We start from the raw sequence: 18,043 nt of genomic DNA, 5'->3' as shown, positions 1-18,043 counted from the left end.
CAGGGTAGTTACTTCTTTAAGTAACACGTATGGTGTATCTGTTGGTATATGATTAATGCCATTGCTAGCATTCAACGGTGATTTGATTTTCATCGTTTTTGTCTTTATATTTTTAGTGATATTATATTCCAATGTGCTTTTTATTTTTCTTACGATTTCATTGTCTATTACCACATTATTTTTACATAGGTGGCATTTCCGACATGCAGGTAAAATATGGCTTATGAAATTGTCACTGCAATGTGCATGACTCATTCCTGTCTTTTTTCGAATGTTAATAGCAGAAATGTTATGATATGATTTATCAACGAGCAAGGTGTTTTCTGACACATTAGCAAAAATTAGACTCTTGTCATCAACTTTTAGTTTTATGTTTGCATTGTCTTTAAGCACTATCATCTCTGGAAATGTTAATTGTTGGCTTTATCTTTAAGCTTTATCATCTTTGGAAATCCACCGTCAGTAAACTTGAATTTTTTCGTTACTCACAAGAAATTTAACTCTCCACTTTTATGATATTGCAAAGCACACTTGTCCAGTGATGTCATTAATAGCACTTATTCCGGAATTCAAATATTAGTCTATATGAGCATTCAATGCCACGATGACTCGGTCAAAAAGATATACTTTCTTGAAATATTTCATATTCATTTGTACAATGAGTTAAGCAAATGTTCTGTCAACCTTGCCAGTATATCATGCCCAATTCTAATATGAATCTGTAAATAGTAGCTTCAAGTCTCAAAAATCATGGAAGGTTTTTCAGCCTACATTCCTTGATTAAAGCGTCTTTCTAGCATGTAACATTAAACAATTCCTTCAAACAAGACAGTTGCAAGACAAATCCATGATTTGAGTCTGCAATTTTTCTCAATTTTACAACCCAGTGTACTATGGTCCCATTCAAATGGTATATAACTTGCAAAATCAATTGCTAATAAATAACTTAAATTGCCTACGTCAACCTCAGTACCAGAATACCATGTCAAAATCTACTATGCCCCTCTTAATAATCCCTTCGACTTTCAAAAACAAAGAAGGATTCTCAGGATACATTCCTTAATCTAAGCTCTTTCTAGCATGTAACATCAAACATTTCTTTAAAACAGGCCTGTTACAACACAGATCCTTGATTTAAGTCTTGAAATTTCTACCAATTAAGCAACCTACCGTTCTATGGTCCCCTTCCAAAAATATTCGCTTGACAGAACCATTTGCTAATAACCTGTCAAATTACCGTAGAAATCATTTTATATTGTTTATGTCAACCTCATCACCGTCATACCATGTTCAATTCTTCAGAAAACATGCTAGTAATCGATACAGTTTTCAGAATCAAGGAAGCTTTCTCAGGGAAGATTCCTTTATTCAAACTTGCTTATAGCTTGCAACATGACATATTTCCCTAAAACAAGCCAATTACAAAATAAATCCTTAATTTAAGTCTACAATTTTTCTCAATTTAACAACCCACTGTTTTATGGCACCCATCAAATGATACACAACTGATAAAACCATTTACTAATAAACCATTTGAATTGTCCGTATCCACCTCATTACCAGTACACCATGTTCAATTTTAATATGAACCTGTCAATAATCCATTCAAATTTCAAAACCAAGGAAGTTTCTCAGGGTATATTCCTTGATTCAAGTTGCTTTCTAGTAGCCTATGTAATATCAAACATTTCCATAAAACAAGCCAATTACAAAATAAATCCTTTATTTAAGTCTGCAATTTTTCTCAATTGAAAAACCCACTGTTCTATGGTCCCCTTCAAATGATATACAACTGACAAACCCATGGCTAATAAATCATTTCAATTTACTATGTAAACCTCATTACTAATATACCATGTCCAAATTTAATATGAACCTGTTAATAATCCCTTCAAAATTTTAAAATCAAGGAAGGTTTCTCCTTGATTCAAGCTTCTTTCTGCCATGTAACATCAAACATTTCCTTAAAACAGGGCAGTTGTAGGACAAATCCTTGATTGAAGTCTGAAATTTTTACCAATTTAACAACCAATTGTCCTCCAGTCACTTTTCAAAAATATTCACTTAACAGAACCATTTGCTAATAACATTTCAAATTTAAGTATGAATCATTTCAATTTGTCTATGTCAACCTCATTACCAATATACCATATCCAATTCTAATGTGAACAAGTTAAAAATCCGTTCAATTTTCAAAATCCAGGAAGGTTTCTCGGCGTTAATTCCTTCATTCAAGCTTGTTTCTAGCATGTAAAGTCAAACATTTCCCTAAAACCGGCCAGTTGCAAGACAAATCCTTAATTTAATTCTGAAATTTTACCAATTCGATAACCAATTATTCAATGGCTCTCTTAAAAAATATTCACTTGATAGAACCATTTGCTAATAACCTCTCAAGTTTACGCAAAAATCCTTTCAAATTGTCAATGTCATCCTCATTTCCAATATTCCATGTCCGATTCTAATATGAAGCTGTTCAAAAGCTCTTCAATGCTCAAAATCATAGAAGGTTTCTCACGGTACATTCCTAAATTCCGGTTTTTTCTAGATTCCAAGCAGCATCAAACATTGTCTTGAAACAAGCCAATGGCAAGACAAATCCTTAATTTAAATCTGCAATTTTTCTCAATCTAACAACCCACTATGCTATAGCCCCATTAAACTGATATACAACTGTCAAAATCATTTGTTAAGAAATCATTTCAACTGCCTATGTCTATCTTTTTACCAGTGTACCATATCCAATTCTAATATGAACCTGTTAATAATACCTTCAAATTTCAAAATCTAAGGTTTATTAGAATACATTTTATGATTCAAGCTTCTTTCTAGCATCAATTTTTTTTTTAATATAAAGACCTGTTGTCCTATCACCCCCTTCTCCAAATATTCACTCGACAAACCCATTTGTTAATAAATTATTTCAATTGTCTATGCCAATCTCATTACTAGTGTACCATCTCCAAATCTAATATGAACTTGTTAATAATCCCTTCAAATTTCAAAATAAAGGGAGGTTTCTCAGTGTATATTCCGTGATTCAAGCTTCTTTCTAGCATATAACATCAATAATTTCCTTCAATCAGGCCAGTTTCAAGACAAATCCTTGATTTAAGGCTGAGACTTCTATCTATTTAATAGTCTATTATCCTATGACTCCCTTCAGAAAATATACAACTGAAAAACGTTTTGCTAATAAGCTTTCAAAATTACTTAGAAATCATTTCAAATTGCCCATGTCAACTGTTATTACCAGTACACCATGTCCAATCCTAATTAAACACCTGCTAATAATCCATTCTATTTTCAAAATCAAGAAAGTTTTTCAGGGCACATTCCCTTATTTAAGCGTGTTTCTAGCATGTAACATCAAACATTTCCCCGATACAAGCCAATTGCAAGACAAATTCATGATTTAAGTCTGCAACTTTGCGCTATTTAACAACCTGTTGTCCTGTGGTCCCCTTCCTAAAATATTCACTTCACATACCATTTGCTAATAACCTTTCAAATGTACGTAGAAATTATTTCAAATTGTCTATGTCAACCTCATTACCAACATACCATGCCCAATTCTAATATGAACCTGTTAAAAATCCCTTTAATTTTACAAATCAATGAAGGTTTTTCATGGTACATTTCTTTATTCAATCTTGTTTCTAGCATGCAAACTTTTAAAACAAGCCAATTGCAAGAAAAATTCTTGATTTGAGTCTACATTTTTTGTCAGTTTAATAACATACTGTTCTATCGTCCCATTCAAATGATATACAACTGACAAAACCATTTGCTAATAAACACTCAGATAAACCCAGGTTGCTTAGACCAACATTAATCACTGCTGATATTTGAAAAAAGCAACAATAAAAAACCTAGGTTGCATAGACCAGCATTGACAACTACTGAAAATTTATAAGAAAAACATGTTTTATAGAAAATCATTAAGTTTGTATACACCTGCATTAACTATTGGCGTATGTGGTTGAAATATCCAGACTATTAATGAAAATTTCTAAAGTAAAAAAAAATCATTATAAACATTTGTTTTACTAATAAGAAAATAATGACTAACATACGTATATCAGAGGTGAATTTGTTTTGTTACAAATATGAAGTCATCTTTATGACATGAAAAGAAAAGTTGAATTTATGTTGAATTTAAAAAAAGTTGAAATTAAGGAATAAAAAATGATTAAAAAATAATAATTTAAATAATAAAATAAAAATATTAATTAATAAATAAATTGAAAATAATTGTATTAATAAATACAAATTTTGTTAAAACTTGGCATAAAGTTTGCGGGAGACATGGGGGGGGGGTGCTAAACAAGATTTTTTCCCGCAGGAAGTCAGAGCCATCACTGCATCAGTTTTACACAAAGTATAAAGGGTTTACGGCAGTGGCGGATCCAGGAGTTTTTTTTAGGGGGGGGGGTGCAAAATAGGTTGATCCGATAAACTTACGTTAGGAGCATATCATTTTCATTTCCTATTTCGAAAATATTAACAGTGAATTTATTTTTTTATAAATATGTAGTCATTTCAAGACATAAGAAAAAAAGTTTCTAAGTTAAAAATTTCTAAGTTAAAAAAACTAAGTCCAAAAAAAATAATGATAATAAAAACACTATTCTAACAAGAAAAATCACTATTACCATATCTATATCATCTTCGTTTCGCAGTTGAAAAACATCACAAATGAATTTGTTTTGTTTTAAGCATATTTAATGTCATTTTAAGACATAAAAAAGGGGGGGGGGAAATGTCGATGTCCCAAAAAGAAAGTTGTAAAAATCTCTAGGTTCCAAAAAAAACAGAAAAGTCAAAAAAGGAAAAAGGAGGAGAAAAACTTGGGGAGGGGCATTGGGACCAATGGAGGTGGATGTGGTTGACCATAAGTTCCATCTAAATAAAATGCCATAATGATTGATTCATCGGGGAGAAAAGTTTGCCGGTTTACTTTATCCATGCGCGCGTCCTAAGAAAAAAAGGCTTGCAGACTTGTCGCTTTTTGATTCATTAAAATTCCGTTCTTATTATAAAATGCGTTTAAAATCCCACAAAAATACATTTAAAATTTAGATTTATATCCACTCAGTGAATATTAAACTCTTGATAATGTAAACCGGTTTTACCCGACTTAAGTAAATTAGGCGCTCTCACGGGAATATATAAATTCGGGTATGATAGTAATATGTAAATTATGGCGTTACAGAAATATGTAAATTAGGTGCAGTCATGGGAATATATAAATTAGGTACATTCATGGGAATATGTAAATTAGATGCAGTCATGGGCTTCAGAATATCTTTACTATTCTCTTCCCTAAAATGAAATGATTTCTAATTAAAATAAGTTTTGACTAGCCCTGACATTCCTCGAATATCTCTTTTATAAATATTTTTTTCTTTTGGCTGAACAAATATATGTAAAATATTTTCAAATCTGCTAGTCATTTACGTTCGACCTACCAGCCCATACTGTAGCTAACGTCGGCTAGCAGTCTAAGACGAACTTTATTTCCACATTTTTATTACATTTCTCCTAAGTGAGAGGATTCAGACATGAAGCAATGACAAACAACAGTCACTGTACCCTCTCATTATGTATATTAATTACATATTACTTAAATTGGCTCTAAAGACTGCACCATTGAGAATTTCCAGAACCCCTTTTTCAAAGAAAGAAAATCCACCCACTTTCCAAATTTTCCTAATACTTGAGTGCAATAATGCAATAGTTGGTAACTACCACTACTACTAATAACTCACCGCAGTACCAAGCAGCTTGAGGTCAATAAAGCTGCGTACGCTTCTTTTCCATCCTAATCTATTCAAAAACTCTCTTTGTACACCCTCTCAGGAAGTTCCCATTTCCCTTAAATCTTTGTTTACGACATCCTCCTGTTTTATTTCAAATATGGTTGTAACCTATGATTATGTCGACATTCATGATCTAAAGCGTAGTTTTTGTACAAAATATTGATTTTATTTTGAATATTATATTTTTAGTGAGAAAAGTACGTAGATTTAACAATTTCCTTCAAACAACTTCGTGACAATGTTACAGTTTTTCTTCCTGTTTAGACCTAGACGGTTGGCTGAACAGGACAATATTTGGCACTATGTCATGGCTCCTCCACAGAAAGTACCCTAGCCATCTCAACCTTTTTTCGTCATAGCCTTAGATGGCGGGATTGAACCACACTTATCGTAGAGCCTACTGTTCGAAATACGGTCAGTCAGGAAGGTACCAAAAACAATCCGTAAGCAAATTCTCTGGAAAACATCAAACAAATTTTCCTCTGTTAGTTGATAATCGTCCCTCCATTTTATCTGGACTATCTAACTTAATGTTTAGAGGCAAATGTGGCACCATTTGGAAAATTGGCATATAAAACTAAGACGATATTCATAGTTTTACAGAAGTCTTGAACCAATTAACTATTTTCTAATTTTCTGCCTAAGTCGGGTCAAAATTAATATTTATCTATAGTGTAACTAGAGGATTCTTCTGATGTAATTGTTGCCTTCACAATTTCAATCTTTGGAACTTTAACTGCTGTTGGAGCAAGCCATGAGTGTGTAGTTTTCACATTGCTGCCAGAAATTCTAAATGTCAAATGAATTCAATTTGTTTCAATTTGTTACAAATTTGTTGCAAACCTTTACAACCCTTTAAGTCTGTATTATATTTTATAAAAAATCTTCTTCCCCCACCTGCCTCATAAAACAAATTCATTTTTAAATTTAGTAACGTTAATATTAAAGCTTTCTATAAATAGAACCACTGGACAACTCTCTTTTTCATTATAACTATCTACTTTATTAAAAAGATTGCCCAACAACTCTGAAAAATAAACACCCTTAAAATTGTGCATTTCCAGATTAAGTGTCTGCATTTCCATTTGAATGTAATGTGAATACACCTCTTCAGACTTATCGTTTAAATAATAATTTTTTGGGTGATGGATGCTTTTATGGTGTTCCACCCAACCCCCTTCCGAATCTCTTTTTCAAGAGGGGCCCAAATCTTGCCCATATAGGAGTGGACTATGTCAACCAGATCTGAATAAATACTACCAGCTGTAAGTGTATTAAAGGTGTCTCCAAACTCAGCTCTAAAAACATAAATAATACGCAAAACAGGATCACCTAAATGAGCATGAGGCAATACAGGGGACGAACCATTTTCACTATGTCCTACTCTCCCTCATCACGGTCTGTGCGGGCTGGGCACTGGATCTTCTAGTTCCCTATCGACCTCTCTAGGGGATAGTTGTTCAAGTATACAATCAAAAATTCCACTTTGAGGCGGAGATCCATCACGAAAGCGTCTAAATCAAAGTCGGGAGAAGCCACATTAATAGGTTTCATCCCCACAATAAAGCCCCCCTCTGGTTCACTTTCCACGGGGCCCATAGTGACACAGAGACTGTCACAGATTGTGTTAGTTGTGACTGGATAGGTGTCTCTGTGCTTTTAATGTAGGACCCTTGAGTTGATGGTAATGTTCGTAGGTGTAACAGCTTATTGTGCCTTTGAAACACTTTTGATTTCGTCCTGAAAAAGAATATATTAGTAGCCTGAAATAGGATATATTATTAGTCTGTAAATTTTTTGAGGGACGTTCGTTTTTGCTTAAGAGTGCCCGCTCGGACAAAGAGAAACCACACTACTAGTTAAAAGTTTAACAGCCATGACTTATTCCGTAAGTGGGGACAAAGTGGCTGCTTGGTTGCAAAGAGGCCCTGCTGCTACCTAAGAGTTTGACGACTGGAAATTATCTGTAAATGAGGGTTAGTTGCCCCCTTCCCCCAACCCTGACCCTTACGCTTCAGTTTTCTACAGAAAGTCTTTTTAAGCCCAAAACAAGGTTCCCCTTGAAATTATGAGTCTTAATAAAAAAAACCTATAGGAGGGTTACTAGTAATGCTGTCCATTAGGGGGGAGGGTGCTGGTCACTCCTTTGCCATAGAAATCCTGCAACAAATCCTTAATCAATTGATCGAGCCAGGTTGAATCATCAATAGGTACCTGGAAAAAGAGAATAAAAATTTTCCCACGAAACACTTGTGATTTCATTCTGTAAAAGAATATTAAGCTGGAGGAATATATATTATTAATATGAGGATCAGGAGCCTCCTCAAAGCCCCTCAGAACTAACGGACAGGGCCCTCTACAGTCCCATTATTAAGGTGAAAAGAAGTTATTTTAGCTATTTCTTTGATGGGCAACAACAGCAGCAGCATCGAACAAGGGCTCTCTCAATGTTACACTATCTCAGGCTCGTACTCCTTGGGTAAAACACTAAAACACGTAATAAGTTTTCAAAATATTTATGGGTCTCAAATAATTTACACTTACGTAGAAGCTGGTATTATCGATGCTGCCTTGCATAGAAGGTGCGGCAACTTCACTGCCATGGGGCTTGGAGACCGCAGAAGGGCCCGAATCTTTACATTGCTGGGGAGGGGGGTGCTGCAATTGAAGTGACCGCATCTTCAGTGCTAGGCGTGCTTGGACAAGCTCCTGCATCACATACCCTCTTGTTCTTACTGGGAGGAGCCCCTTCCTGAAATAGAAATTAAATTTTAGTTTTTCAAATAACTTGAGTATTAAAATCCTTTTCTCCCGTTGAATTCGCTTCTAGTAGCCCACGCATTGTCACCCATGTCCTCCTAAGCCTATCATCAAACTTCATGAAATAAAAAATAAAATGTTTTAGTTTTTCCGAATAGCTTGAGCCTTAAAATCTTAGTTCCCCGAGTAACTCTTTGGTTTCCAAAAGTATTTAAGCTTAGAATCATTCTCTGAAAGACTGTATTGAAGGTTTGCGAGGATAAACAAGAAAGTTATGAAAAAAGGTAAAGAACTCAATTAAACGGAAAATTATCAAGTAATCTACCTAAGTGAAGGTGATTCCTAAAGTAGCTTCTTGCGCTAATGCCTGGTTGTATTCCTTAAATATTTGGAAATAATAAAATGTCAACTGGACAAGTATTTAGAAAGAAACACATTTTCAATCGAATAAAAGTCCGCGTTTTCTTGCGCAAATAATAACATTTTAAAGTTCAATCTAGCCTAATGTTTATCCTTAAATATAAGACGTCTTTTACATAGCTTTTTAAGTTCATTGATTCAATATGTTTAGGCAGATAATTTACTGTACAAAGCAGATATTAAAAACAGTCCTTTTATGGCCATTAACTGACGAATAATAACTTACGCTCAGCGGTTTTAAATAACTAACATAACAAACAAAGTAAAAACATCTCCTATTACATAACAGACACCTGGGTATTGAGGAAGCTTAAAAAAAGTGCCGGAAGCGAGATTGGAGGGGGAAGGAAGCGAGTGCCGAAAAAGTGCCGGAAGCGAGATCCTCATGGGAGTGCCTCTTCCATTAAAATTTCTATTTGCTTTAAAAATTTAGCTTACCACAACGTCATTGTTTTACAGAAAAGTTTCCAATTATTGATGATAACTCTGCTTCTTTGCTATTAAGTGTGTTTTTTTCTCTTACTTTCACTTGCTTTTAATTTTATGCATATATTTCTACCTCTTTCTTTTAATATTGCATATCTAATGCTACCATTCCTAATGTTCTGCTTCTACCTATCAAACAGTTCGTGGTAACGAACTGTAAGCAAGGAGCGACCCGGCTCAATAGTAACCGAAACTCTAAAAAAAGGAACTTTAATACCAATAGATACATCAAAAGAATCAGATTTTAATGCTGATTTCAAATATATATATTTCATCAAGTTTAGTCTTACCCATCAAAGTTACGCGCCTGAGAAAATTTGGCCGATTTTCAAAAAAAGGGGAAAGACCCCCTAAAAGTATTAGAACCTTAAGGAAAATCACACCATCATATTCAATGTATAAGAGAACCCTACTTGAGAGGTTTTAAGCACCTATCTATAAAATGTAGAATTTTGCATTTTTTGCCAGAAGAAAGATCACGGATGCGTGTTTATTTGTTTTTTTTGTTGTTGTTTTTTCCCAGGGGTGATCGTATCGACCCAGTGGTCCTAGAATATCGTGAGAGGCTCATTGGAACGGAAATTAAAAGTTCTAGTGCCCTTTTTCAGTGACCGAAAAAAATGGAGGGCAAGTAGGCCCCCTCCCACGCTAATTTTTTTCCCAAAGTCACCCGATCAAAATTTTGAGATAACCATTTTGTTCAGTATAGTCGAAAATATGATAACTATGTCTTTTAGGATGACTTAATCCCCCGAAGACCCTGGGGGGAGGGCTGAAAGTTATGAACTTTACCCAATGTTAACATATAGTATTGGTTATTGGGAAGTATACAGACGTTTTCAGGTTTTTTTTTCTGGTAGGGATGGGGGGGGTCGGTTGTTATATGGGTGGATCTTTCCATGAAGGAAGTTTTCATGGGGAAGGGACATTTCTATGAAGGGGGCGCCTGATTTCCCATCATTATTAAAGAAAAAGATAAGAAATTCAATAAAAAAAAGTTCTTCAACTGAAAGTAAGGAACAACATCAAAACTTAAAACGAACAGAAAATATTACGTATATGATTGGGTTCACCCCCTAGTCAATACCTCGCTCTTTAAGCCAAAGATTTTTTATTACTTTAACAAGACCTATTTATTCTAATTAACGGCCCTAGAGATTACAAGGTAATTTTTTAAGAACTGGAACAAAACTCAACTTTGGCTAAAAGAGCATGATAATGGCTAGGAAGTGAATCCGCTAATATACCCATTAAGAGTATATGAATATAGAAGTTCGTTACGTAAGTTAATTCGTAAGTTACGTATATTTATTACTAATAAAAACGTTCGTAAATAAAATTAAACAACGTTTGAGAAAGCCATTTAACCAAATAAAAGTAAAACTAATATGCAAATTTGGTTTTAATTATTCATGTACGGTGAGCCAATATCAAAACCTGCATTAATTCAAAAGCGTTCAAAAAAAAAACAAGTTTTTTTTAACTGAAAGTAAGGAATTATTCCGTATATGAAAGGGGCTGTCCCCTCCTCAACGCCTCGCTCTTTACACTAAATTTTGACTTTCTCACAACTCTATTTTTCTTAAACAATAAAAAATGTTTAGCGTAAAGAGCGAGGCGTCGAGGAGGGGACAGCCCCTTTCATATACGGAATAATTTCTGTTCGTTTTAAGTTTTAACGTCGTTCCTTACTTTCAGTTTAAAAAAAGTTTTTTTTATTTTTATTTAATCGCATTAAGGAGCTATTCCAGCATGTGTCTCTTAGTAATATTAGTCCTCGAGCTGCTATCCAATATTATTCCGAAAAAAAGAAGATTAAACAAAACTCAACGCATCATTTTAATCATGAAATTTGACTTCCATTGTTTAATGGTGAAGAAACTCTGGCGTTTATGCTTTAGCCTATTCTTTATTTCAGCATTATTTTTAATGTCACTTTTTGTATTTTTTGCATGCCTTGTTAAAAATTTTCTAGATACTTAGCTCTTGCTGCGGCCCTTGCCTCTGAGGCCGATTATGTTTTCATCCCTGAATGGCCCCCTGAATTTGATTGGTCCTCCAGAATGTGCAAAAAACTTTGTTCGGTACGTATATTTTTTTCTTTCTCTTCCATTGCTGTTCTCCTTAAACCTTTTTTCAATCTTTTCTGTTCCTTGTTTAATTTGTTTTATTTTTTTTTTTAATTGTTTAATTTTCGTTTTATTGCTGATGGTGAAATTATTGATGTAAAGATATAAATTACCACAATCTTACATTCTGAAATCTATATTATGTATTTTATTTTTGTAGTTCTTTTTTTTACCTGTTTAGAAGATTCGAAGGGTTATTTGTCCCTATTTCCTATAAGAAAAAACATAGTCCACTTGAGAGCTGGTCTACTTTCTAAGAAAATAAGAGGTATCTTAATTGGGTTGGTGATGGTATCACTAGAGCAGTCACTTTCGAAATTAAATTTTTCTGAGATGCGATTTTTAATATTAGAGGGAATATTATTTGAATCTAAGTATCAACTATAAAAAAGTAAGTTTTAGGGAAGAATAAATGACTGAAAACATTTATTATTACCAATTTTTGAACGAAAATTAGTCGTAGACAATATAGTATAGTAACTATTAATTGCCAGCTACCCCCTGACGTCTAAAATAAATGACTGCCTTTTTTCCCCTTTCAAGTACTAACTCTACTTTAATGTTTTGTTTATTCCCTGATATGCTCCATATTATTTAAATGCATACTGTTTGGAGCACCTTGAAGCACTTCAGTAGACTGCATCAAGACATGAGTCATGAATTTAACAAGAATATTCATAGGTTTTTCTGTGCCTCTTGCAGTGTTTTCTAAAGGTATACCCTGTGTGACTTGTAGCAATTGTTTTTTTCTTCTAATGAAGAGCAAATTTTGTTTTGTTTTTTAATCAGAAAATATACAGTTTATTTTTAAAATATTTTCTCTTGCTCCATGGGAGCCAAATAAGCCTTTTGTAGTATGGAGACAAAACATACGTAAGGTCAAACCATAAAGAACACAATAGCGCTGCATGAGTAAAGAGAGATGTAGATACCATGTATTATAATTTTGTCGTTTATAATTCTCTTTGACCAGGAACTTCGTATAAAAGGAGTTGTCGTAGAAACTTTGAAAAAGGGCACATTCCCTTGGAAATAGAAAGGACAAGTGCCCTTTTAATAGTCAGAAATGATTTAAGGGTAACCAGCAACCCCCCTCCACGACCATCATTTCCCCGAATACATCCAATCAACATTTTAAGATAGCCATTTTGTTCAGCGTAGGTGAAAGATCCGGAAATTGTGTCATTGAGGATGACAACTTCCTTACAGCCCTCAGGGCAAGGGCATGTAAGTTTTACCCTGGGGTATTTGTGGTCAAGGGGCTCTTTGAATTGGTAATCAGAAGTTTTAGTGCCCCTTTTAAGGATCAAAGTGATTGGAGGAACTGGATTGGTAATCAGAAGTTCTAGTGCCCTTTTTAAGGGTCAAAGTGATCGGAGGACAGATACCCCTTCCCCCACGGCTTGTATTTTACCGAAATGCATCGATAGAAATTCTGATATGGCTGTTTGTTTTCGTAGAAACTTTGAAAAGGGCTCATTCAATTAGAAGCCAAAAGTGCTACTGCCCTTTTTGATAGTAGAAATTGATTGTAAGAAAATCAGCCCCCCTCCCACATTTTCATGATTTCCCCAAGCAAATGTAATTAAAATTTTTGAGATTGCCATTTTGTTCACCGTAGGGTGAACTTGGGTAAGTCTGACACCGGGGTAACTCCGTCACCCCTGTCTTATCTGATTCAGTGAAGACAGACATCTGTGGTTCTGTACTTCATTTTCTTCCTTTGGCTTGGTACTTGACAACAGTGTTCAGTATTGCCGCCATTTTTAACCCCTCTTGTGGTGACGAAATTTTGAAATTTCGAGGAGCGGCATCTTTGCTGGCCACGAGGTGGGTACTAATTTTTAACTGATAGTGCGGAAAAATAAAGAGAGGATGGAATGATTGTAAATAGCTGATGAGTTAATAGGATAGTTGAAGAATTTACTTTAATTTATTAGTATTTTATCCTCAAGCCAGTCAGGAGATACTAGGGGTGTCGGACTTACCCCGGATAACCCCCCATTTGGGGTAACTCCAGCATGTCGGACTTGCCCTGTACAGGGTAAATTCCGACACGGGGGGCCGGACTTTCCACGTTTATATGATTGGCTAGTCTTTTGCAGTTCTAGCCTAGATCTCAGTGAATTGTATTTGTCAACTATTCTTTGATCCCAAGATCTTGACAAAAAGGAGCGACCTCACCTGAAAAATGGAACTGGAAAAGAAAGATTGTGCCAAAAATATACTTAACGTTATGAGAAAACCTTGAATAAATTCCTTTTTTGATTTTAATTTGATCAAAGATACTTTTTTCAGATTTGAGTGTCTAAATTTTTTTGCTTAAGATTTTGCTTTCATATTTTTCCATTTTTATGTAATTTTCTTGCATCTTCCAGTTGTTTATTATGTTTTTTTCCAATAATATAGGTTTACAGACATGAAAATGATATATATGAATCTTTTTTAGTTTAGTTTATTCACTGTCTTGACCCATGTCAATAGTGTGATGGAGTATTATCAACTGCTTTTTCCGAACAATCTGCTTTTTCAGCCATATCTAATATATATTCGAAGGTCTAGAGGGGGGAGGGCCGCTGCCCCCCTCGCTACACCCATGAAAATCAATGCTATCATTAACAGCTAAATCTGTCAAAGCTGAAAGTAATTAGACATTGAAGAATCGCATTGTGCCAAGTTAATATTAAACCTAGTATTGTCAGATTGCTTTCCAATGTAACACTAGATAACCTCTGATTTTTGGTTCTAACAGAAACAGAAAAACAAATGCATGGTAGACACGTTTAGGGGAATATATTTAAGTGCGAAGGGGGTTGGGGTCGAAAACACCAAAATACTGCCTGTGATTGATATGAATTTTTTCTAAACTTTGTCAATCAGTAACAATATAGCTGAATTCACGAGTACCCATAGGGAATAAACACAATTTCTGATGTTTTTCTCAGGATGCAAACGCCAACAATTTTCTCAAGAAAGAAAATTTGTTGCTCCCCATCTTCAACAGATTTCCCCTCCCCAACGAGGCCATAAGTGGAAAATAAAAATTATTTTTTTTAATGTGGTTTAGAACAAAAAAAAGGTAAATTGTCTAACTGAGGCTCTAAAATTGTTTTCTGTAGGTTTTGGCTAATAAAAAACCTTGATGAGGATATCTGATAAACTTGTACAGATATTTTTTTAAAAAAACATTAAGTCTGGACAGCTTGTCCTTCTTCCAATTTTCCAGAAAACGGATAGTCTGGACGCGCTATAAGCTTGAATTTGTCAATATGGCTTTTTGTTTCTTATACAATAGCTAAGCTTTACTATTGTTAATATAAACCTGCATTTTTCCCAGATGCCACGTAAGTACAACCAAAAAACCAACAAGGGGGCAGGAGGACGATATACTGCTGAACAGCTTAAACAAGCCAAAGATGAAGTTCTATCATGTCAAATGTCTTTAAAAAAAGCTGCAAAATTTTATAACATACCGAGGACAACACTAATGGATCAGACAAAGAAGCAAAGGACTTTCCGCGAATCGCCTGCTGTTACTCTCGGGAGAGCTCCGGACCTACCTCCTGATGTTGAGAAGAGTATGGCAAATTCGCTGAAGGTCATGGAAAAGTGGGGCATGGGGCTTACCAAACAACAGTTCCCAGACAAAGTGCAAAAACATGTCAGCATGAACAAAATCAGTACTCGTTTCACGAACAACCGGCCAGGTGAGGACTGGTGGTTTGGGTTTAAGAAAAGAAACAACATCTCGCTTAAGAAACCTCCATCCAGATGCATGTTATTCAGCTACTAAGAAAGGATGGATGACTGCGGACCTTTTCTATAACTGGTTTAGAGATGTTTTCCTGCCTCAGGTGAAAGAAAAACCACTTCTTATTCTTGATGGCCATGGCTCCCATTTATTCTTGGCTCTTACAAAGCTCGCGTCAGAGAAGAACGTTACCATCCTCAAGTTGCCAGCCCATGCATCCCATGTTCAGGAGCCCCTTGACAGGGTTATTTTCAAAGGGCTGAAATCATCCTATGAGCAGAAGCTCGTGAACTGGCACCGAGCACACCCAGGTGACGGCTTGTCACGACCAGGCCTCGTGAAAATTTTATGTCAGATCTGGGAGACTTACTTAACCCCTTCACTGATTCAAAAATCATTTCAAGCGACAGGAATTTACGATTCCGCTATTCCAGCGCGTATCAACCGCGACGTAGTCGACAACGCGAAGTTTGATCCAGCCAGGTTTAAACGATATGTTGAGAGTAAGAAATTGGAGACTCAGAATTTAGCAAGAGTGACTACCAGGGTAAATACTGCAACTGAACAGATTACCATTTCGGTGTTGGTTAGTCCGAAGAAGGATCATACGCATGACAAATCCTTTGAAGAACTTCTCTTGGACTCAGTACGTCGCCCTTCTCTTGATGTCTCAGCATCTGGGACATCCGGTAGGCAGAGTTGCCCGGGAAGCTGAAGTAATCACATCTGCAGAGGCTTTGAGAGTGCTTGAACAAAGAGAGAAAGAGAAAAAAGAAAAGCTAGAGAACAAAAAATGGAAAGTAAAAAAGAACACGCTCAAGCCAAAACTGAAAAAGAAAAGAAAGATGATCTTTCCAGTGAAGACTCTGACGTTGATGTCTCGTCGGGTTCCTCAACTGACGAAATGGATATCCGTGATACTGTTGTAAGTGAGCATGAAGAGGAGGAGGAAAAGAAGCTAAACATACAGCTAAATGAGTACTATGCTGTAGCATACAATACCAAACGAGATCAACAAGGCTGGTATATTGGAAGGGTGCTTGATTTTCCCGATGAAAATCTTGTTCGTATAAAATATCTTCGCTGCCTGAGCCTAGCCGACTATTCATACGATTGGCCAAAAAAAGATGACATTGACAAAGTCGAAGAAAACTACATCTTTGCCAGACCATTGAGGCTCTCTGGAGCTGGTCCCTTCACTCTACCACCATTCCAAATTCAGCACATCATTAGCCTGTACAAGAAGCACACTAGTGCCTGCAAGTGATCAAAAGTTTGCTTTCTCGAATCTCTCTGATACTAATTGAAACTGCTTTTTTTTTTTTTTTTATCCTATTATTTGAAGTATGTTGTTACCTTTTTCATATTTACAATAAAAAATTTTAAAAAATTCCTTTCTCAGAGACGTCTCCTATGTACGGGGTAAAACCAGCACTGTCGGAGTTACCCCATGATAAGCAGAAAGCTGATGTTCCGCTGTGGCACATACAAACCATTAACGAGAGTTTTTGGTTTTTATGCTTTTTCCGTACATTGAGGGACCCTCTATCATGTCTTAGTGTGGAATAATTTTTATCTCTACTTACATAAGATTTACCTGGGAGGTGCCTCATTTACCCCCAGACTCGGGGTAAGTTCGGCCTCCCTGAGATGGGTTGCTTTGGTGTAGCAACTCATGGAAACAACAAAACTTGGGGACTTTCTGGATTGTGCGGAATATTATTAGTATGATCAACAGCAACATCAAATAGTTTTTATTGTGGCAGAAACTCCAAAACAATCTTGGGACCAGATTAAGCTGAAAAAAACTCGATAAAGGGCCGGACTTACCCAAGTTCACCCTAGCTGAAAGGTCCATAAGTTATTTCTTTGATAATGATAGTAGAAAGGACCCTAGTACTCCGGTACGTACATAATTTATGCATGTTTTTATTGTTTTTGTCAGTGAGAATGAAAAAACAGGATTTTTCTCACTTGAAAAAACAGGATTTTTCTCACTTTTATGGATGTTTCTTGGACGGTTATGAGTGTCGGTCAATTTATTTGTTGCTTTTCATGGATGTCAACATCAATTTATGTCTGTTTTTATGGTTTTTGTCGGTGAGAATGGAAAAACAGGATTTTTCTCACTTTGATGTATGTTTTCTGGATTATTGAGTCTAACATGGACAGAGTCAATGACACTTCTTTCAAGATCTTGTTTTGTCGTTGTTGTTGTTTTAGCCAAGTGCACGCTCGGGGCAAGTGTTATGATCCAGGAATAGGAAACAGTTAGATCACGTGTTTCCTTCTCAGTCAATCAGAGGCTTGGTTACATATTAGCGGCGGAGGGAATATGAGGAAAGGATTTTTGCTATAGTTTTTATTAGTCTGTGAATAGAATTCAAAGGAGTGAGAAGAACAGTTTGACTTTACTCATTTGGATATATATTTTTGATGGCGAGTGGAATGTTTACCCTCTTAGAAGTTGATAGTGGAGTTGATGGTAATAATACAAGAGCACCAAACATTGCGGTGGAAATTACGAGAGGATCACGGCTTTGTCTGGAATGGGATGAAGTATATGCAAGATATGTGATGTCCTTGAGCAAATTTAAAATGGAGGATCAATTATATTTCGCTGCAAAAGTTGATATAGCACATGTGAATAGACTTCAATGTGCTTTAAGTGCATT

General features: G+C 35.5%; 1 protein-coding gene across 1 annotated transcript in view; it reads left to right on the top strand.

Moving 5' to 3' along the window:
• Positions 1 to 18,043, top strand: part of LOC148939448 (ATP-dependent 6-phosphofructokinase-like) — a 255,175-nt gene that overhangs the window by 52,297 nt on the left and 184,835 nt on the right. The window contains exon 3 of the mRNA XM_089107083.1: positions 11,464 to 11,572. Coding sequence (XP_088963209.1) covers positions 11,464 to 11,572 — 109 coding nt within the window. The remainder of the gene's footprint in view (positions 1 to 11,463; positions 11,573 to 18,043) is intronic.

Source organism: Artemia sp. Qi Xiang Cuo, chromosome 21 (genome assembly GCF_049724085.1).
Source record: "Artemia sp. Qi Xiang Cuo chromosome 21, ASM4972408v1, whole genome shotgun sequence".
Classification (NCBI taxonomy): domain Eukaryota; kingdom Metazoa; phylum Arthropoda; class Branchiopoda; order Anostraca; family Artemiidae; genus Artemia; species Artemia sp. Qi Xiang Cuo.
The sequence above is the reverse complement of the archived record's forward strand: the minus strand, read 5'-3'. Positions and strand labels throughout refer to the sequence as shown.